Source organism: Gorilla gorilla, chromosome 4 (genome assembly GCF_029281585.2).
Source record: "Gorilla gorilla gorilla isolate KB3781 chromosome 4, NHGRI_mGorGor1-v2.1_pri, whole genome shotgun sequence".
Taxonomy (NCBI): Eukaryota; Metazoa; Chordata; class Mammalia; order Primates; family Hominidae; genus Gorilla; species Gorilla gorilla.
In genome coordinates this window covers 63,297,152-63,319,953 of record NC_073228.2, presented here as the reverse complement: position 1 = coordinate 63,319,953, position 22,802 = coordinate 63,297,152, and the positions used below count along the sequence as shown (strand labels likewise).

Sequence of the window (22,802 nt, the reverse complement as noted above, 5' to 3'; positions counted from 1 at the left end):
TTCTTTATTCATAGAAAAGAAAGTCCTCTCCTGATCTGAATTTATGCATTCAAACTTGTTCCTTAGATTTAACCTTGGCTGTTTCATTTTGTAGGGTAGGGACTTATCCTGAGACAATGGTCTTGTTAAGTTGGTAAAGCCATTCCATTACAAGTCATCAGTACTCTATCCGTGCCCTTGAGTTTTTCACAATATGAGTTGGTTTTAATTTTAAACATAATCTGAAAAAAATTCTTCAAATGCTTCAAATACTCTGTGTTCCAGGGGAGATATCAGGCCTAGCAGGAATTTGGATCATGAGCAGCTTCTAGAATCAGGCTCTGGCTAATAGAATCCACATATCTGCCTGTGTAGACTCCTTCAGTAGCAGCTTGGCATGGTTCTTGCCAAGGTCCTCTGGAGCACTGCTGCTCTGTTGCCCTAAAGGTTGAAGGCCAGTTCAGTACTGAGGAAGGTTCTACTGGTGGTCTCAGCAAAAAGTGATAGCCCAAAGCCCAGCGACTCCTCAGGGTTGGCTCCTTTCATGTGATCCAAGTAAATAAAGTAAGAACTTGTTAAGCATGCTCCTCAAGCATGCCGTGATTTAGTCAGCCATCTGAGGTGATACACCTACGGAGTATGCTATTCCTCTAACACTTTGGATTTATCTAGGATCTGTGAGCTGAATAGGTCTCAAGATCTTCCTTCAGGACGTGAGAAAAATATTTTACCACCTCTATGAGGCATGCCCAACACACCGTCTTTAGCTCAAATAACTTACCAACAATCCCAAACTATTTCAGCAGAAGGTTGTGGTCATAAAGAGCCAAGCAAAGAAGGTTTCCAAGTAAAGCCACCACTGTGATGGACATTACAGTTGTGTTCCACAGACCCACCATACAAAGGCCTACTTAATAATAAAGGGTTGTTCTTGTTTGGTATATTTTCATTCAAGAATCATTAGTTTTTCTGTCCACCAGCTTTGTAAAGTTGACTTCAGAACCTCTGAGGCCTGCATTGTGGTCTTTGCATGGATCTTTTGGAATTTGATGGGGCGAACAGGCACTGACACAAGAAGTTGCAGCCTACAGAGCTGAAAAAGTGGATCTGGATTGTCACGTGGGTGCCATGGAATTATAGGGGGCTATCAGTGAAGCTTGGAGGTGATGCCACAGCATGGAGCTGTGGCTTCAGCTCCCTCTTGCCGTCCTCCTGACTATGCCTTTTAAAATGGATTAACTTTTAAAAGGATATTTGTATAGCATTTTGCAATTGCTGAAAGTAGCCTTTTAATTCAAAAAAGTACAGAAACCACATTTTAGATTGTGGCTAAAATTTTAAATTCATGGCTGGGCATGGTGGCTCACGCCTGTAATCCCAACACTGTGGGAGGCTGAGGCAGGCAGATCACCTGAAGTCAGGAGTTCAAGACCAGCCTGGCCAACATGGTGAAACCTTGTCTCTACTAAAAATACAAAAATCAGCTGGGCATGGTGGCGCACATGTGTAATCCCAGCTACTTGGGAGGCTGAGGCAGGAGAATTGCTTGAATCTGGAAGATGGAGGTTGCAGTGAGCCAAGATCTCGCCACTGCACTCCAGCCTGGGTGACAGAGTAACAGAGCCAGACTCCGTCTCAAAAAAAAAAAAAAAAAATTTAAATTCATTATGATTATCAGCTATTTAATCATTAAATCTTATACCTTACAGCATCTATCTAGTTCTTATTGGAAAGGCCTCCTTGGCTTTAGTAGTTAACACATACATACTTATGGATTATTGAGAATTATTTATTTTGCTGGAGGCAAACTCATATACTTTTAATTACCAGCCCATCCTGTTTAAGGACTCATGCTTTACTTATAAAGTGTTATTCAGGGACAACCTAATACGAAAATGTATGGTGCACTGAAATAATGAAAATGCACAATTCCATGGTACCTACATTCATTCTACAAAGAATAAGGATGGAAAGAGAATCTTCCAAACACCAATCCTTGTCTTTAGAAAATTGAAATGTCATTACAAACAAGTCTTTCTACAACCAGCTACTGGTTGATCTGACATTTGATCTGGTGTGCAATGGCTGCAAACAGCAGCCTCCTTGGTGGTGTTTGCAGCCTGTTGCTTGTATGAGTTGCCCTAATGGACGTTGGAGACAGCCCTTTCCAATGTATATTCATGCCTCTGACCCTGCACTATCCCCAAACTAGAAAAAAAAAAACAAAACAAAACCTGATCTGGACGGTCTTTGAGATAGAGGTCACTGTTGCCACATCCCATCCTGCCTTGCAGCCTGCCATGAGTAAGGGGCCAGCAGATGGGAACAGTATCCTCTCAACTGTTCCTCAAGAGTTCTTGACTGTCAGCTCTTTCCCCTCCCATGAAAGGAATTCTTCTCTTCTGATATGATTATACTGTTGCTTTTCCCCATTCCTCTTTCCCCTACTAGAAAAAAAAAAATAAGTACTGCAATGAATGTGAGAATATTTGTTCTAACATTTTACAGTTTTTCAATGAGAACTGAATTATGGGATATATAAATGTTTTGCATGGTGGAAAAAGGGTAGAGGCCACAATTTCACAGCTACCCAAATCACATTTCTCTTCTAGTAAAGGATTTCTGCCTTAGACCTTTTCCCTCTGGAATACAGAATTTCTGCTAAACATTGACCCTGGTAATGAGAGAGAAAGCCCAGCTGAAAGGAAAGTATCATGCTCTTTTTTCTCCAAGATGCAATCTGTAAGAATCTATAGTCATAAGTCATGTAGCCTGGATGGGCGTGGTAGCTCACGCCTGTAATCCCATCACTTTGGGAGGCTGAGGCGGGAGAATCACCTGAGGTCAGGAGATCGAGACCAGCCTGGCCAACATGGTAAAACCCCATCTCTACTAAAAATACAAAAATCAGCTGGGCATGGTGATGTGCATCTGTAATCCCAGCTACTCAGGAGGCTGAGGCCGGAGAATTGCTGGAATCCAGGAGGCGGAGGTTGCAGTGAGCCGAGATCATGCCACTGCACTCCAGCCTGGGCGACAAGAGTGAGATTCTGTCTAAAAAAATAAATAAATAAATAAAAATAAATAAATAAATAAATAAAGTAGCCAGGTGTGGTGGCAGGCACCTGTAATCCCAGCTACTCGTGAAGCTGAGGCAGGAGAATTGCTTGAATGCTGGAGATGGAGGTTGCAGTGAGCTGAGATCATGCCACTGCACTCTAGCCTGGGTGACAGAGTGAGCCTCCGTCTCCCAAAAAAAAAAAAAAAAAAAAAAAAAAGTAAGTCATGTAGCCAAGAGGATTTTGTTACTACTAAATAATCATTTGAGTTTTTATTAGTCTGGGTTTTCATAATATCCAGGAAAACAACTCTTCCAAAAGTCAATTTGGCAAAATTAAGAATCGAAGGGACATTTACTTTACTTTTGTTTTTCTTATATCATGAATAACATCTAGGGGGGAAAAGTAAAATTATTTACCTAGATTGGAAAGATATACCTAATTTTTTTACTAGCGGAAGGAAGGAAGGAAGGAAGTGAAGGAGGGAGGGAGGAAGGAAGGCCGGCCAAATTTAATTATGGCTGTGATAATCAGATTTGCTTTTCAAATCAGATTTAAGAAGTATGGCTTTCACATCCACCAGACACAGTACACATCAGATAAATATAAAATAGTGTCTGTGAATACATTCTTCAGAAACAAAGAATACTTCAGTGAAATGAAAATTCTTACTGCTGTTAAGTAGCTAGGAAAAGAGGCTTTAAAGGTGTACACTTAACATATCCCAGCGAGACTACTCTGTACGATAGCAGAAATTTAAGAAAATGAGAAGACAGCTCACTACATCCCCTGGTGGCCACCCCCCAAACATTTATAAACGGCAGATAGTTCTCTATTCTGTACAAGAAAGTGTAACCCACATGGTGGGAGGTGCACAGTCAGGGTGCAGAAAGGCCCACAGCAAAAGATGAACAGTGGCTGGGCATGGTAGTTTACGCCTGTAATCCCAGCACTTTGGGGTCAGGATTCGAGACCAGCCTGGCCAATCCTGACAGGTGAAACCCTGACTCTACTAAAAGTACAACAAATTAGCTGGGCGTGGTGGTGGGCCCTGTAATCCCAGCTACTTGGGGGGCTGAGGCAGGAGAATTGCTTGAACTCAGAAAGTGGAGTGTGCTGAGATCGCCCCATTGCATTCCAGCCTAGGCGACAGAGTGAGACTCTGTCTCAAAAAAAAAAAAAAAAAAGATGAACAGCTTCAATGTGATCAGTTACAGCCACTTTCTAATAAATGGAAAGCTCTACTTTTGTTTAAAAACAACAACAACAAAACAAAAAAACAACTCTGGCCGGGCGCAGTAGCTCACGCCTGTAATCCCAGCACTTTGGGAGGCCGCCAGATCACCTGAGGTCAGTTGTTCGAGACCAGTCTGGCCAAAGTGGTGAAATCTCATCTCTACTAAAAATACAAAAATTAGCCGGGCATGATGGCACGTGTCTGTAATCCCAGCTATTTGGGAGGCTGAGGCAGGAGAATTGCCTGAACCTGGGAGGCAGAGGTTGCAGTGAGCCTAGATTGTGCCATTGCATTCCAGCCTGGGTGACAGAGCGAGACTCCATCTCAAACAGCAGCAACAACAAAAAAACCCTCTGTTTGTCTTTCTAATGTATATTTCCTGTCATAAGTGCAATTAATATTCAGCTTCTCCATGAAATGTTAACATCATCACTCTATTTCTTAAAGAAGAGTGAGGTGATAGAGCATTTTATTGCCAAATGGCTCAGAAAAAAAGTTCCTTGTATTGTATTTGTAATTTCTCTGTAAGTATGAGATTGTTTCAATTTTTTTTTTTTTTTTTGAGATAGGGTCTTGCTGTGTCTCCAGGTTGGAGTGCGATCTTGGCTCACTGCAACTTCCGCCTCCCGGGTTCAAGCGATTCTCCTGCCTCAGCTTCCCAAGTAGCAGGGATTACAAGCGCGCCTCCAGGCCCAGCTAATTTTTGTATTTTCAGTAGAGACGGGGTTTCACCATGTTGGCCAGGCAGGTCTCGAGCTCCTGACCTCGTGATCCACCTGCGTCAGCCTCCCAAAGTGCTGGGATTACAGGTGTGAGCCACTGCGCCCGGTCTAAACATTTTTTTAAAGATAAAAAAGATGAGGATTAAATTATCAGCTCATATTTACAATGGACCTACTTTTTTCCCCACTTTTTCTCCCTTTTTTTATTTTTTATTTTTGAGAGGAGTCTCGCTCTGTCGCCCAGGCTGGAGTGCAGTGGCACGATCTCGGCTCACTGCAAACTCCGCCTCCCGGTTCACGCCATTCTCCTGCCTCAGCCTCCCGAGTAGCTAGGACTATAGGCGCCCACCACCATGCCCGGCTAATTTTTTGTATTTTTAGTAGAGACGGGGTTTCACCATGTTAGCCAGGATGGTCTCGATCTCCTGACCTGGTGATCCACCTACCTCAGCTTCCCAAAGTGCTGGGATTACAGGCGTGAGCCACGGCGCCCGGACTTTTTCTCCCTTTTTAAAATTTAAGTACAATGCTCATATTCTCAAAGTTAATATAGTCTTTAACTAGAACATATACTGAGGCAGAAATAAATTTGTCCTCTTTTCACTGCTGGAAGATGGGCAAAATAGTATATATATTGTCATGATATTTAAATCCATAGAAAAATTATTTCACCAAATAGGTTTGAATAAAGATGAAGTCCTATCTCAAAGATAAAAAATAAACAGAGCAAATACACAATAAAGAAAACTTGACAAGGTACCAAAGACAGAAATCTGGACGAAAAATTTAGCTGCAAATTAGTAACAGTGCCACTGAGAAACCATCTCTTATATAAGGACATGCCCTAATCCTGTGTTTTCTTTCTTTTTTTTTTTTTTTCTTTTTTTGAGATGGAGTCTCACTCCATTGCCTGGGCTAGAGTGCAATGGCGCAGTCTCAGCTCACTGCAACCTCCACCTCCTAGGTTCAAGCGATTCTCCTGCCTTAGCCTATCGAGTAACTGGGACTACAGGTGCGTGCCACCACGCCTGGCCAATTTTTGTATTTTTAATAGAGACAGGATTTCACTATGTTGGCCAGGCTGATCTCGAACTCTTGACCTCGTGATCCGCCTGCCTCAGCTTCCCAAAGTGCTGGGATTACAGGTATAAGCCACGGTGCCCGGCCCAATAACTTCTTTTCTTTTCTCTTTTCTTCTCCTCTCCTCTCCTCTTTTTCTCTCTCTCCTCTCTCTCTTTCTTTCTTAACAGAGCCTCACTTTGTCGCCCAGGCTGGAGTACAGTGGCAAAATCTCAATCTCGGCTCACTGCAACCTCTCCCTCCCAGGTTCAAGCAATTCTCCTGCCTCAGCCTCCAGAATAGCTAGGATTACAGGTGTGCGCCACCATGCCTGGCTAATTTTTGTATTTTTAGTAGAGATGGGGTTTCACCATGTTGGCCAGGCTTGTCTTGAACTCCTGACCTCAGATGATCTGCCCACCTCAGATGATCTGCCCACCTCAGCCTCCCAAAGTGCTGGGATTATAGGCACGAGCCACCATGCCGGCCCTATGTTTTCTTTTAACTGCCTTCAAACTGTTTCTACTTGAATAATGCCCTGTTGTTTCATATATCCAAAGGCAAACTCTTCATATGGTTTCTGACAGAGTTTCCTTTCTTAACTAATATTATTTCTAGTACAGTAATCAATATTCTTCTATTCCTGTTCATTCACTAAGCATTTACTGAGTGCCAACTACATGCTAATTGGATACCAAAGTAAAATACATAATCCCTGTCCTCATGCTGCTCTCGTACAGGAACTAGCCATTTGCCTGAATTACTGCAACAGCTTTCTTGATAGTTTTCTTGCCTCCCCTCCCCTCATGCTGTATAATACTGCCAGACTCCTTCTGGAAGTCATGTTATACATTTTTTCTTTTTTTTTTTTTTTTGTGTGAGACCAGAGTTTTATTACTACTCAAATCAGTCTTCCTGAAAACTTGAGGATCAGAGTTGTTTTTTGTTTTTTTTCTGAGACGGAGTCTCATTCTGTCACCCAGGCTGGAGTGCAGTGGTGCTATCTCTGCTCACTGCAACCTCTGCTTCCTGGGTTCAAGCGATTCTCCTGCCTCAGCCTCCCAAGTAGCTGGGATTACAGGCATGCGCCACCACGCCTGGCTAATTTTTGTATTTTTAGTCGAGACAGGGTTTCGCCATGTTGGCCAGGCTGGTCTCGAACTCCTGACCTCAGGTGATCTGCCCGCCTTGGCCTCCCAAAGTGCTGTGATTACAGGCATGCGCCACTACACCTGACTAATTTTTGTATTTTTAGTAGACACAGGGTTTCACCATGTTGGCCAGGCTGGTCTGGAACCCCTGACCTCAGTTGATCTTCCCGTCTTGGGCTTCCAAAGCGCTGTGATTACAGGCATGAGCCACTGCGCCTGGCCTGGATCAGAGTTTTGGTATAAAGGATAATTTGTTGGGTAGGGGGCCACTGAATTGGGAGTGCTGATTGGTTGGCTCAGAGATAAAATCACAGGGAGTTGAAGCTGTTCTTTTATGCTGAGTCAGTTCCTGAGTGGGGGCCACAGAACTGGTTGGCAGGTCCAGGTGGGGTCATTCGGTTGTTAGAAATGGAAAAACCTTATTTATTAGGGTTCTCTATAGGGGCAGAACTTTATATAAATATAATATTTATATTTATATATTATATATAATATTTATATAGTTATATAATATATATTTTATATATATACATATAAAGGAGAATTTTTTAAGTATTAACTTACATGATCACAAGGTCCCACAATAGGCTATCTGCAAGCTGAGGAGCAAGAAGAGCCAGTCTGAGTCCCAAAACTGAAGAAGTGAAGAACTTGCAGTCCAATGTTTGAGGGCAGGACGCATCCAGCATGGGAGAAAGATGTAGGCTGGGAGCTAGGCCAGTCTGTCCTTTTTATGTTTTTCTGCCTGCTTTATATTCGCTGGTATCTGATTAGATTGTGCCCACCAGATTAACTGTGCATCTGCCTTCCCCAGGTAATCTCTTTTGCAACACCCTCACAGACACACCCAGGATCAATACTTTGTATCCTTCAATCCAATCAAGTTGACACTCAGTATTAACCATTACACCTGAAAAGGCATCTCAAAAAGCTGATCTTAGGTTCACAATAGTGATGTTACCTTTAAGAGTAATTGGGGGCTGGACGCGGTGGCTCATGCCTGCAATCCTGGCACTTTGGGAGGCCAAGGTGGGTGGATCACCTGAGATCAGGAGTTAGAGACCAGCCTGGCCAACATGGTTAAACCCCATCTCTACTAAAAATAAAAATAAGCTGGGCATGGTGGCACGCACCTGTAATCCCAGCTACTCGGGAGGCTGAGGCAGGAGAATCACGTGAACCTGGGAGATGGAGGTTGCAATGAGCCAAGATTGTGCCATTGCATTCCACCCTGGGCGACAGACCAAGATTCCATCTCAAAAAAAAAAAAAAAAGAGTAATTGGGGGCCGAGGCGGGTGAATCGCTTGAGGTCAGGTTACAAAAATTAGCTGGGTGTGGTGACGGGTGCCTGTAATCCCAGCTTCTTGGGAGGCTGAGACAGGAGAATCACTTGAATCCAGGAGGCGGAGGTTGCAGTGAGCCGAGATTGCACCCCACTGCACTCCAGCCTGGGTGACAGAGCTAGACTCCTTCTCAAAAAAAAAAAAAAAAAGAATAATTAGGGAAGTTGTGAATCCTATGACCTCCTGAATAATGGCTGGTGATATTTAGAATTAGTCATGTCATTCTTTTACACATAGATCTATCAAATTGAAACTCCTCTGCTTTTAAGGTATAGACAGTTACCTTCTTACTTTCCTAAAACACATTAGCGCCTATTTTCAGACTTTTGATGATATCCTTCCATTCTCCCCACTCTCCTATGTTTGGAATGCTACCCTTTTCTTCTGTTCTCCTATCTAAATCCCATTCATTCATCATGACTCAGCTCTTCCAAGAGGTTTTATGAGACTTCTCTGGCCCACATTGCTTTTTTCCTCTCCTCTGCTGCAAATTTTATTTTCATTGCTATCTTTGAAACAACTGAGGAAAAGACCAAATTTTCTTTTTGTTTTGTTTTTATTTTGCTTCATTTTTCCCTTATAAAGACCAAATTTTCAAAGGTGAAGAATTTTTTCAGCAGATGGTGAGTAATTTTTTATGTCCATGAAAGACTAAAGAGGAAGAAACCAGGCTTAAAAATAGGGGAGGGTTTCAGCTGAACATGAAAAATAATTTCTTCATTTTCAAAGTAATCAAAAAAAGTATAATATATTATATGTATTGCTGGAATTGAGAGAAGAAATGTAAAACTCCTTACTTTATACAATTCTTATCTTGGGGTTGGCACACACAAGAATGAAAGAATTCTACTATAATTAAAATTAAATTAAGATCTCAAAGTACTTTGTTTCCTATCATAACTATTCACTATTCACCTTAAAAAAGGTGTCCTGAGATTGCAAAGATATATTTCAGTGCAATCTTGTTCATTTTTATTTATCATCTTTATAATTGTATTAGGTTGACCCATATGAGACAGCTGTTTACAGTTAATATGTTTGAATATTGGCGTTTCATGTTTGTTTTTTTTTGAGACAGAGTCTTACTCTGTTGCCCAGGCTCTGGAGTGCAGTGGTACCATCTCTGCTCACTGCAACCTCTGCCTCCCGGGTTCAAGCGATTCTCCTGCCTCAGCCTCCTGAGTAGCTGGGATTACAGGAGCGTGCCATCACGCTCAACTAATTTTTGTATTTTTAGTAGGGATGGGGTTTTGCCATGTTGACCAGACTGGTCTCGAACTCGTGACCTCGAGATCCACCCACCTCGGCTTCTCAAAGTGCTGGGATTGCAGGTGCGAGTCACCGCGCCCAGTCCGTTTACTTTTTTTTTTTGAGACGGAGTCTGCCTGTGTAGCCCAGGCTGGAGTGCAGTGGCGCGATCTCGGCTCACTGCAAGCTCTGCCTCCTGGGTTCACACCATTCTCCTGCCTCAGCCTCCCCAGTAGCTGGGATTACAGGCGCCCGCCATCACGCCCGGCTAGTTTTTTGTATTTTTAGTAGAGACCGGGTTTCACCGTGTCAGCCAGGATGGTCTTCATCTCCTGACCTGGTGATCCACCCGCCTCGGCCTCCCAAAGTGCTGGGATTACACGCGTGAGCCGCCGCGCCCGGCCCCGTTTACTTCTATAGTTATCTTCCTGGCTATTCCCTGGTCAGCAAAGTGGGTCATCACACAAGAAAAAGCTGAGTTCATAAATATGCAAAGGAAATACTGGCATCAAATTTCATCCATTTATCTTTTGACCAAATAGTGAGACGAACAGGTTGGAAACATTCCCTGGCAAAACTCCAGCCAGCCTGCATACTGAGGTTCGGGAAGCCTCAGTATGAGCCTGCATACTGAACTTCGGGAAGTTCGCACAATTTGCATGGGGAGGAGCCTGGCCCCTCCTCTTCCTTTGTGAAACCTGGGATTCAAACTGCAAGGCAGGAAGGAACCAGCAGGAATTCTAGCCTTGCAGAAAGTCCCTGTTCCCCCTTTGTTTTCCTTTTTGCCCCATAAATCCCATTATTCTCACCCTTCAATCATCTGTGAGCCTAAATTTTTGTTGCCATGGGACAATAACTCTGTCTTTAGCTGAACTAAGGAAAAGTACTGCAATAATAGTCAATGATATAAAACCTGATTTTCTGTAATTATGTTATCTTTCTATGCCTGTCTTCTGAGAAAAAAAAAAATATTGCTGGAGTTTAAATATCACAAAAAGGTGGCCAGCCATGGTGGCTCACACTTGTAATCCCAGCACTTTGGGAGGCTGAGGCAGGAGGATCACTTGAGCCCAGCAGTTTGAGACCAGCCTAGGCAACATAGGGAGACCCTGTCTCTACAAAAATAACAGAAAATATTAGCTGGGCATAGTGGTGCATGCCAGTGGTCTCAGCTACTTGGGAGGCTCAAGTGGGACTGAGCCCATTACTGTATCACTGCACTCCCGCCTGTGTGGCAGAGCAAGACCCTGTCTCAATCAATCAATCACAAAAAGGGGCTAGTATGGCATAAATACATTGTTTCTTAATTGTGGTAAAATAAAAATTTCCATCTTAACCACTTTTAAGTGTACAGTTCACTGGCATTAAGTATGTTCACAATGTTGTGCAACCACCACCACTATCCATTTCTAGAACTTTTTTCATCTTCCAAAACTGAAGCTCCGTACCCACTAGGCAATAACTTCCCACTCCATCCATCCCCCAGTCACCATTATTCTGTCCGCATGAATTTGATTATTCTAGGTATCTCATGTAAGTGGAATCGTACAGTATTTGTCTTTTTGTGATTGGCTTATTTCACTTAGCTTAATGTCCTCATTTTTACCCACGTTGTGGCATGTCAGAACTTATTTCCTTTTTAAAGGCTGAACAATATTCCACTGTACATATAATACCTCATTTTGTTTATCCATTCATCGTTGATGAACACTTGGGTTGCTTCCATCTTTTGGCTATTGTGAATAATGTTGCTATGAACACGGTTGTATGAATCTCTTAAGATCCTGCTTTCAATTCTTTTAGGTATCTACCCAGGAGTCCAGAAGTGGAATTGCTGGATCATATGATCATATTCTATTTTTAATTTTTTGAAGAATCACCATACTATTTTCCATTGCAGCTATGCCATTTTACATTCCCACCAATAGTGCACAAGGCTTCCAATTTCTCCATATCCTCACCAACGCTTTATGTTGATAGTGGCCATCCTAATGGGTATGAGGTAGTATCTCACTGTGGTTTCAATTTGCAATTCCTTAATGATTAGTGATTTTGAGTTGTTTTTTTTTTTAAGAGACAGGGTCTTGTACTGTTACCCAGGCTGGAGTGCAGTGGAACCTTCTTAGCTCACCACAGCCTTTAATTCCTGGACTCAAGCAGTCTTCCCACCTCAACATTCTGAGTAGCTGGGACAGGTGTGTGACACCACACCTGGCTAAATTTTTTTATCTTTTGTAGAGATGGGGTCTTGCCATGTTTCCCAGGCTGGTCTCAAACTCCTGGGCTCAAGCAATCCTTCCTTCTCAGCCTCCCAAGTGCTGGAATTACAGGCATGAGTCACTGCATTCCGCCTTGAGCATCTTTTCATATGCTTATTGCTTATTTGTTTATCTTCTTTGGAGAAATGTCTATTCAAGTTCTTTGCTTATTTTTTAATTGGGTTGTATGATGGTTAATTTTATGTGTCAACCATCAACCTGACTGGGTCACAGGATGTCCAGTATTTGGTTAAATATTATTCTCGGCTTATCTGTGAGGGTGTTTCTGGATAATATTAACCTTTGAATCAGTAGACTGGGTAAAGCAGACTGTCCTCTCCAGTGTGGGTAGGCCTCACTCAGTCTATTGAAGGCCTGAATAGAACAAAAGGCTGAATAAGGGAGAAGCTCCTCCTTCTGCCTTTGAGCAAGGACATTGGTCTTCTATTTTCGGACTCAGGCTTGGACTCAGCAAATGGTTGACTGAGCCACCATTGGCTCTCCTAGTTCTTAAGCCTTTGGACTTGGACTGGAACTATACCATTAGTTCTCCTGGGTTTCCAGCCTACAGATCTTGGGACTTCTCAGCCTCAATAATGTAAACCATTTACTTAGAATCAATTTCTTTCTTTTCTTTCTTTCTTTCTCTCTCTTTTTTCTTTCTTTCCCTCCCTCTCTCCCTCCCTCCCTTCCTCCCTTCCTCCCTCCCTCTCTCTCTCTATATCTATCTATCTATCTATCTCTATGAGATACCCTTTTTGGTTCTATTTCTCTAAAGAACCCTGACTAATACAGATATTGGTCCTGAGAAATGGGGTGCTGAGGCTTTGAAACCAGGTAATGGGTAGAAGAGTTTTGAGGTGCATGCTAGAAAAAGCCAAGATTGCCATGAAGGGACTGCTAAAGGCAATTCTGGTGAGTGCTCAGAAAGGATAGAGGAGATCTGGAGAAAATGCTTCCATCTTCTTAGAGAATACATAAAGAACCACGAACAGAATATTTGTAGAAATATGGATGGAAAAGCCCTTTCTGACGAAGGCTCAGATGGAAACAAGAAACATGTTAGTGGACAATGGAGAAAAGGCAATCCTTGTTATAAAGTGGCAAAGAACTTGGGCTGGATTGTGTTTGTGTTCTAGTATTTTGTGGAAGGTAGAACTTGCAACAGTGGAATTGGACATTCAACTACAGTGGTTTCTAAGCAAAGTGGTGAAGGAGTGGTTTGGCTCCTTCTGGCTGCTATAATAAAATGCAAAAAGAGAGAAATGAATTGCAGAAGGAATAGTTAAGCAAAAGGGAACCAGAACTTACTTGGAACATTCTCTGCCTGTGCATATTGCAAAAAATGAGAAAGCATGTTTGGAAGGGAACACCAACAGTGTGGCTGACTGACCATATAAGGAGGGTAGTGTTGGTGTAAACCACAGGCCTAATCAGCCATCTCAATAGAAGCCGGGATAGAGAAGGGATTATGCAAACAGAAATACTGCCAGCTAGGACTAAGGGAAACAGAGAAAATGAAATGGAATAAAGGAAGACTGTGACTACGCATTATCCTTCAAGAAAGGGGAAGAAGGATCCCCCCAAAGGCAATTCAGTGATGATCATCAGGGCTTCTACTCTCATCACACCCACCATGGGTGGCGATCAGGGAGCAGGCTGTCTTCACTTCAGTTTCAAAGGCTAGGACCACTAGCAAGCAGAGTTGTGTGGGCAGGGCTCTTGCAGAGAGCCCTGTGGATGGCACTCCACTGAGCTGAAGGGGCAGGGCCACCACATGAAGCAATGAGGGTGACGCTGCCACTCAAGTGCATCTGGAGAGCAGAGCATCAAACCAAGAAGGATTATTTTCAAGTCTTAAGACCTAAGGGGATTTGCCTTGCTAAGTTTTAAACTTATTTGGGACCTATCACTCCTACTTTCCTTCTGATTTCTCCCTTTTGAGATAGGAAATCTATCCTATGCTTACCTCACCATGGTATTTTGGAAGTGCTTAATTTACCTGGTTTCACAGGTTCACAGCTGGAGAGGAATGCTGGCTCAGAATGAATCATTCCTGGTCTTACTTGTATCTGATTTAGATGATATTTAGATAAAACTTTGGACTTTAGGCTTCAGAACTGATGCTGGAATGTTTTGTCTTTTAAAGATGTTGAGATGGAATGAATATATTTTGTATATGAGAACATGAATTTTGTGGGTTCCCGGGCAAAATATTATGGACTTAATGCTTGTGCCCCCTGCTAATTCATATGTTGAAGCCCTATCCTCGAAAGTGAGGCGAGGCCTTTGGGAGGTAGTTAAGGTTAGATGAGGTCATGATGGTGAGCCCCCCATGACGTGTCCTTAAAAGAATAGGAAGAGACCAGAACATGCTCTCTCTTTCTTTCTCCCCACCAAGTAAGAACACTGAGAGAAGGTGGCTGTCTGCAAGCCCGGAAGAACACCCTCACATGAACATTCTGGCACCTTGATCTTAGATTTCCCAGCCTCCAGGACTTTGAGAAATAAATGTCTGTTGTTTCAGCCACCCAGTCTAGGTATTTTGTTATAGTGGACTGACTAGGGTTTTGTTTTTATTGAGCTGTAGTTCTTTATATCCACATTCTGGATTTAACCCCTTATGATTTGCAAATATTTTCTTCTGTTCCATGGGTTGCCTTTTCACTCTGTTGATAGTGTCTTTTGATGCACAGAAGTTTGAAATTTTGATGTAGTCTAATTTATCTATTTTTGTAGTTATGGTTGTTATCTGTGAACAAAGCCATCATAGTTTGGTCTAATTGTACTGAAAGATTTTTTTTTTTTTTTTGAGACAGAGTCTTGCTCTATTGCCCAGGCTGGATTGCAGTGGTGCAATCTCAGCTCACTGCAACCTCTGCCTCCCAAGTTCCAGTGATTCTCCTGCCTCAGCCTCCTGAGTAGCTGGGATTACAGGCTCATGCCACCATACCCAGCTAATTTTTGTATTTTTAGTAGAGACAGGATTTCGCCATGTTAGCCAGGCTGGTCTCAAACTCCTGACCTCAGGTGATCCACCCACATGGCCTCCCAAAGTGCTGGGATTACAGGTGTGAGCCAGTGCACCTGGTCTGAAAGATTATTTTTATGACTTTGTCAATAAATGGCATTTGGTTAAGATTATTATTATTATTAATTTTTGAGACGGAGTCTTGCTCTGCTGCCCAGGCTGGCGTGCAGTGGCTTGATCTTGGCTCACTGCAACCTCCACCTCCAGGATTCAACCAATTCTCCTGCCTCAGACTCCTGAGTAGCTGGACTACAGGCGTGCACCACCACACCCGGCTAATTTTTTGTATTTTTAGCAGAGATGGGGTTTCACCATGTTGGCCAGGCTGCTCTTGAACTCCTGACCTCATATGATCCGTCTGCCTCAGCCTCCCAAAATGCTGGGATTACAGGCATGAGCCACTGCCCCTGGCAAAAATAACAGATTATTAATGCAATGTCTTCTTTGTTACCTGGAACTGGCCTTTAGTTTTAATGATATGCTGTTTACTATTTAATTTCCTACTACAAGCTACATTTGAACCCACAAACTGACAAGATGAGTTCAGGCATGCTTAATGAAATGATTCAATGCTGGTTTATTCTGTGGTGAGTGATGGAGAACTCTGAACAATCTGTAGCAGTCAAACATACAAAAATCAATCTCTTACATACCGTATAGCTACAAGGGGCATTCAACTGGCAGGTAAGATAAGTTTCTTTGCTTCGAGTCGGACTAAAGCCTTTAGATTTAGAAATAGCTTGGCAAACACACTAAATGTAAGACATTATAACAGATTAGCAAATTTTGATTTTTTAATAGTTGCTACTAGGTTTTTTTCATTTCTTATTTTTCTAAGTAATCCTTCTCTTGTGAATAGAAGAAGCCTGCAAAAACCCTCTGCTGGTCAAAGTGACAAAGTATTGCCAAAAACTTACAAACAGGTCTTTATGATTCTTCTTCTTCTTTTTTTTTTGGTAAGACAGAGTCTTACTTTGTTGCCCAGACTGGAGTGCAGTTGTGTGGTCTCTGCTCACTGCAACCTCCACCTCCTGGGTTCAAGTGATTTTTCTGCCTCAGCCTCCTGAGTAGCTGGGATTACAGGCATGCACCACCATGCCTGGCTAATTTTTTTTTTGTATTTTTAGTAAAGATGGGGTTTTACCAGGTTGGCCAGGCTGTTCTCAGACTCTTGGCCTCCCAAAGTGCTGGGATTACAGGTGTGAGCCACCGCGCCTGGCCTTTATAGTTCTTAATGGCTTGACAATTCAGTACTGTGAATAAGAGAATGACTTCCATTGCCTCATCATTAGGTAATTTTTTGGAACAACATTATTCCAGTGGATATTGAGTCAATATATAAAGCTTGAAATTGACTCAGAGAGCTTTAAATCTGACCTTCTAGAAAATATAAGAATTATTTTTTCATTCTAATGGGAATATGATTATGATGCCTCTGGTACACATTCAGCTAAAATTTATTTTTGGTTTCTACCTCCTTAGCCCTATGCAAAAGAAGGACACTTCTCTTTGCTAAGAGACACGAGAAATTAAGCCTTAAGCCCACAATTTATGTGATAACAAGTCAGGAAAAAAACTACCGATAATCTCAGTTACTGATGAAAAGGAACTATTTTTATATTAAGTTGTAGTTTATAAGCAGGAGGTATATATCAGCAAACACCTGATAATAATAATTTTTATTATTTTTTGTTTGTTCTTGTTTTTGAGACGGAGTCTCGCTCTGTAGCCCAAGCTGGAGTGCAGTGGCGCGATCTTGGCTCACTGCAAGCTCCGCCTCCCGTGTTCACGCCATTCTCCTGCCTCAGCCTCCTGAGTAGCTGGGACTACAGGTACCCGCCACCATGCCCAGCTTATTTTTTGTATTTAGTGGAGACAGGGTTTCACCGTGTTGGCCAGGATGGTCTCGATCTCCTGACCTCGTGACCCGCCTGCCTCGGCTTCCCAAAGTGCTGGGATTACAGGCGTGAGCCACCGCGCCCGGCCTGATAATTATTAAAGCAGCATTCCCTTTAGCCAGCTTCTTCACAATGAGCATGCTTATTGATCCTTTCTCTGTATCATCTAGAATGGCTCATTTGAGTTCAGAGGATACAAGTTTGGTAACATTGAAATGACCATCTAGAACTTACCAGGCCTGTTTCTTGTGGGAGGGAGTTACTTTTAAAAACCTCTTAAAGGAGATAAAATAAACGTTATTTTATACTTCCTAGATTTCTCTCACAATTGTTTTCTTTTAATGTTACTGGGTACTGGCACCCTTCTAACAACATGCCCACTATTCCATGAGAAGAGGGTAAAAATGTTTCATTGCATTTTAAAAGATTAGGTAGGTTACTCAGTATACTTACTCAGTATACCCTTTGTATAAAAACAAAGTGAAATATTTACCAATCTGCAAGAATTGCCAAAATTTATCAAATATGAATGACAAATTAAGTACAAAACTGAAGGCTCAAATGTTCTTCAGTTGATATTTTCCTAAAAGGTAAGGAAAATTTGCTTTTTTATTACCCCCAAGATAGTTCCTTGGATGCTTGGGTGAAAACTGAGCCAAAATTGACCTTTCTGCCTCTTTTTAAACCAATGTACCATTGAAAAATCTTTCTGAGTCAGTAACTGGATTCCTAAAGCATTCGCTCTTACTCTTTTTTTTTTTTAAAAAGGGAGGAAGGTCCTGATACGTTGTCTCGAACTCCTGGCCTTAAGCAATCCCAAGTAGCTGGAATTACAGGCACAAGCCACCATGCCCAGCTGCAATCTGGTTTCTTGAGAGACCAAGGAAGCACGTTGAAAAACAAGGATAAGCTAATCTGATAAGACTGAAAAAGAATTAGAGAAAAAACAATAACTACTACAAAAATATCCTACAACAAAAATGCCGTAGGATATAATGAACAAACATACCTCCTGGGCTGTGACCGGCATTCTTCCTCCCCACTGTCTGCCTCCTGTATAGATAGAAAATGAAAAAAAAAATTAAAACCTGAGGTTTCATATCATAATATCACTAATATAATTTTACTAAGTTTCACATGTTGTGTACTTGAACTAAATTACTCATGTTGTATACTTGAACTAAATTCTCTTCAAAAAAAGTCACTTCAACCAACCCAGGAAGTTGATGTCAATAGAACTTACTCCTGGAGGTAACTTCAACAATAGTCCATGAACAAATTTCATTGACAATGAAGTGCTATTCATTAAAACAATTACCTCCAAAAACCAACTAAACATGTTGTTTTACTGTTATGCTACTTCAGCTTCAAAACGAGTGGGCATTCTGACTACCACCAATAAATCTCATCAATATAACCTATTAATGATTCTGATCCCCAAAGAACAACCTAAACAATGAACACCACTTAAAAGAGAGTGCTCATGATCAAATCACCATCAACATCAACATAATGGCTACCACTTGTTGAGTACTTACAATGTGCTAGGCACTGTGTTCCTCAATTTAAGTACATTACTGTACTTATTCTTTATAAACCCAGAAGGTTGATGGTACCAATTATTTTTAACTTATTCAAATACACACAGTAACATAGGATAAATCAATGTCATATAAAAGCACTGATGGTTAATGACCCACCCAGGGATGCCAAACAATGATGACAACAAAAAGCACTGAATCATAGTTCAATTACAATATTTATTTCTTCTTAGTGTGGCACATAAAATAATAGAAAGTCTTATAACTTATGTCAATTTAGACTCAATGAATATTTTACAGATGAAGAAGCAAAAGGGAAATAAGCTGTCCAAGGAGACTCATGTGGTAAAGAATTAAAACCAAAAAATATTGACTCCCAACTAGCTGAAAAAGCTTATCATTTACCTCTCCTTGCCCTGGGTTAAAAATTAGTATATGTTATGATATTATACTGATCTTCACAGAGGCAAGAATATTGACATGAAGGAAAAGTGAGGAAAGATGAAGAGGCTTTTTCTTTAAATTTGCTCCCTGACAATTTGTATTTGTTCTCTCATCACTTTTGCCCTATCTGGCAAACACAGAACTATTAGGTAGAAGGAGAAAAATAATCTCAGAGAATATGTGTACTGTCTGCCAACAAGTCACCTGCATTTTCATTTATGAAGCCATCCTCATCTACCTTTACATCATTCTGCCTCCTTTCCTGGGCAGCCAAGCCTAGCTCTGTAACTTTCATTCCCATGTTACTTTCATTATTCATTTCAAACATGCCTTTCTCTCTGTCTCTCTTTTTTTTTTTTTTCCACAAAGGAAGAACAAAACAAAGATTCTGCTTCCAGAAGGAGTACAGGTAGAAAGTGTCATAGTGTATTACACTCTTTGCATATAAGAGAGAGGTTTTAGGTTAGAAAGGTATGCCCTTTAGAGACTGAAAAAAGGTTTAAAATGGGAAAGAACTGTCTCTAGAATCAATAATCAGAACATGGAAAATTTGCAAGAATGAAAATAAAAGACTCAGATAAACAAATGTAAATGTTAGATTTTTGTGCCCAAAGGAACTGTAATAAATAGAAATGATTTCCTGGAATATCATTTAACAAAGAGTGCTTCAGTATTGTTATTATTAATAGATCTCAAATTATAATGCAGTCTTCTCACATTTTTTTCCTTATCTTTTTTTTAGACGTTGTCTCACTCTTGTCACCCAGGCTGGAGTGCAGTGATGCGATCTCGGCTCACTGCAACCTCCACCTCCCAGGATAAAGCAATTCTCCAGTCTCAGCCTCCTAAGTAGCTGGGACTACAGGTGCCCGCCACCATGCCTGGCTAATTTTTGTATTTTTTAGTAGAGATGGGGTTTGGCCATATTGGCCAGGCTGGTCTCAAACTCCTGAACTCAGGTGATCCACCCCCATCGGCCTCCCAGAGTGCTGGGATTATAGGCGTGAGCCACCGCGCCCGGCCACATTATTTTTTAATTGCATTAAATATTATATAAGAATATGTTTAACATATAAGTTGTGAGGTACAATAATAAAATTAATACCTATGAACACCATTCCACCTAAGAGCTATAATAGCACCAACACTGTTGCTTCTGTTTGCCTCTTATCTCCCATTCCTCTTTCTATTATGTGACTACTATCCCAGTTTATACTTTTTTTGTTTCCACCTCATTTTATTATTTAAAAAATTTCAAACATAAAATTGAAAGATCTTATAGCGAACTTGTATATCTACCATCTAGATTGTATCATTAATATTTTCTATACTTTTTTTTTGAGACGGAGTCTCGCTCTGTTGCCCAGGCTGGAGTGCAGTGGCGCAATCTCAGCTCACTACAACCTCCACCTCCCGGGTTCAAGTGGTTCTCCTGCCTCAGCTTCCTGAGTAGCTAGGATTACAGGCATGTGCCACCATGGCCTGGCTAATTTTTGTATTTTTAGTAGAGACGGGCTTTCTCCATGTTGGCCAGGCTGGTCTCAAACTCCTGACCTCAGGTGATCTGCCCACCTCGGCCTCCCATGGTCTAGGATTATAGGCGTGAGCCACCATGCCTAGCCAATATTTTCTATACTTTTTAAAAATCATATGTTTATTCATCTATCTGTCCATCTATCCATCTTATTTTTTGGATGCATTTCGATTTAAGTTACTGGTATCAGTACATCTGCCTTTAAATGCATAATAATTAATTAGAATTCAGTATTTCTTTATAGTTTTTTCCTTTCTTTTTTTTTTTTTTGTTTAGAGATAAGATCTTGCTCTGTCACTTAGGCTGTAGTATGTGCAGTAGCATTATCACAGCTCACTGCAGCCTCAAACTCCTGGGTTCAAGCAATTCTCCTGCCTCTCCCTCCTGAGTAGCTAGGACTACAGATGCACACTGCCAGGCCTGGCTAATTTTGTTCTTTATTTTTAAATTTTTGTAGAGATGGGGTCTCACTATGTTGTTCAGGTTGGTCTCAAACTTCTGGTCTCAAGTGATCTTCCTGCCTTGACCTCCCAGAGTGCTAGGATTACAGGCATGAGCCACCACACCTGGCCAGTTTTTTTTTTTTAAGGTAAAATTTATATACAATGAAATATACAAATCTTAAGTGCGCCATTTAATGAGTTTTGACAAATGTATGTGTCTACGTAATTCAAACTGCTATCAAGAAATGGAACATTTCCATCACCTCAGAAATTTTTCTCACAGCCATTCCCAGTCAAAACGTGGCACCACCCACTCCTGAGGCAACCCTGTTCTGGTTTTCCACCACAGATTTTTGCCATAAAAAATTAGTACACAGGATATGATTCCATTGTTCATTAAATGGGATTATATACTATGTACTACTTTATGGGAGGATTTTTGAAAAATATTCAGCATAATGTTTTCGAGATTCATCCCACGTTGTTGCATAAAATAGCAGTTCATTCCTTTTTATCGCTGAGGATTCCATCACATGAATATACGAGTTCATTTATTTATTCTCTTATTGATAGATACATTTGGGATATTTGAGTTTTTGCCTATCACGAACAAAGTTATTAGCCAGACATGGTGGTTCATGTCTGTCATCCCAGCACTTTGGGAGGCTGACGCAGGAGGATCACTTGAAGTCAGGAGTTTGAGACCAGCCTGGGCAAAATAGCAAGACACAGTCTCTACCAAAAAAATAAAATAGTTAGCCAGACATGGCACCTGTAGTCCTACTCTGGAGGCCGAGGTGGGAGGATCGGTTGAGTCCAGGAGTTTGAGGTTGCAGTGAGCTATGATCACGCCACTGCATTCCAACCTGAGAGACAGAGTGAGACTCTAAAATTAAATAAATAAATAAAGCTATTATATGAATATTCTTTTGTGAAGTTTTTTTTTGGGGGGGATTGACATAAATTTTTATTTCTTTTGGGTCACAAGACAGAGGCATGTATAGTTTCATATAAAATTGCCAGGGCTTCTCCCAAAGCATTTACACCACTTTATACCCTCATCAACAATGCGTGAGAGTTATAACTTAACTCTAATTGGCAATTCTTTTCCCCTATAGTTATTGTTTTCAGGTTCTCAAAAACCTTTGCCTACCCTCTAGTCATGAACATATTCTATCATTTTTTCTTTCTTTCTTTTTTGAGAAAGTCTTGTTCTGTTGCCCAGGCTGGAGTGCAGTGGTGGGATCTCGGCTCACTGGGTTCAAGTGATTCTCCTGCCTCAGCCTCCCAAGTAGCTGAGATTACAGGTGTGTACCACCGTGCCCGGCTAATTTTTGTAGTTTTAGTAAAGGTGGGATTTCACCATATTGGCCAGGGTGGTCTCGAACTCCTGACCTCGTGATCTGCCCACCTCAGCCTCCCAAAGTGCTGGGATTACAGGTGTGAGCCACCGTGCCCAGCTCAATCTTTTATATTTTAAAGAATGTCTCTTTAAAGATATCAATAGGCCATATTTTTGACATATTTGAATTTTTACAGAAAGAACATCATAACCATTATGATTATTATCGTTATGCATATTACATAACCTCATTGAGTGTTTATTCTACACTAACACTGTTCTACAAACGTGAGATAGCATTATAATTATCCCATTTTAGGAACGAAGAAATTGAGGTACAAACTGGTTGTTGCTTTTTGCCCACAGACAGCATTTGAACCTTACTTTATTTTATCCATTATGACAATCTTTGCCATTAACTGTGGTTTAGTATGTTAACATTTAATATAATTTTTGATATTGTTAGATTTGTGTCCACCATGTTACTATTTATTTTCCGTTTGTCGCCTGTA

General features: G+C 41.3%; 1 protein-coding gene and 1 pseudogene across 5 annotated transcripts in view; one reads left to right on the top strand and one right to left on the bottom strand.

The window, feature by feature from the left end:
• SSH2 (slingshot protein phosphatase 2) overlaps positions 1 to 22,802 on the bottom strand; it is a 305,334-nt gene that overhangs the window by 149,842 nt on the left and 132,690 nt on the right. For all 5 annotated transcript variants that reach the window (XM_031010769.3, XM_031010771.3, XM_031010774.3 and 2 more), the window contains one exon: positions 17,996 to 18,039. In XM_031010769.3, coding sequence (XP_030866629.2) covers positions 17,996 to 18,039 — 44 coding nt within the window. The remainder of the gene's footprint in view (positions 1 to 17,995; positions 18,040 to 22,802) is intronic.
• LOC115934827 (uncharacterized) lies at positions 2,017 to 2,142 on the top strand (annotated as a pseudogene).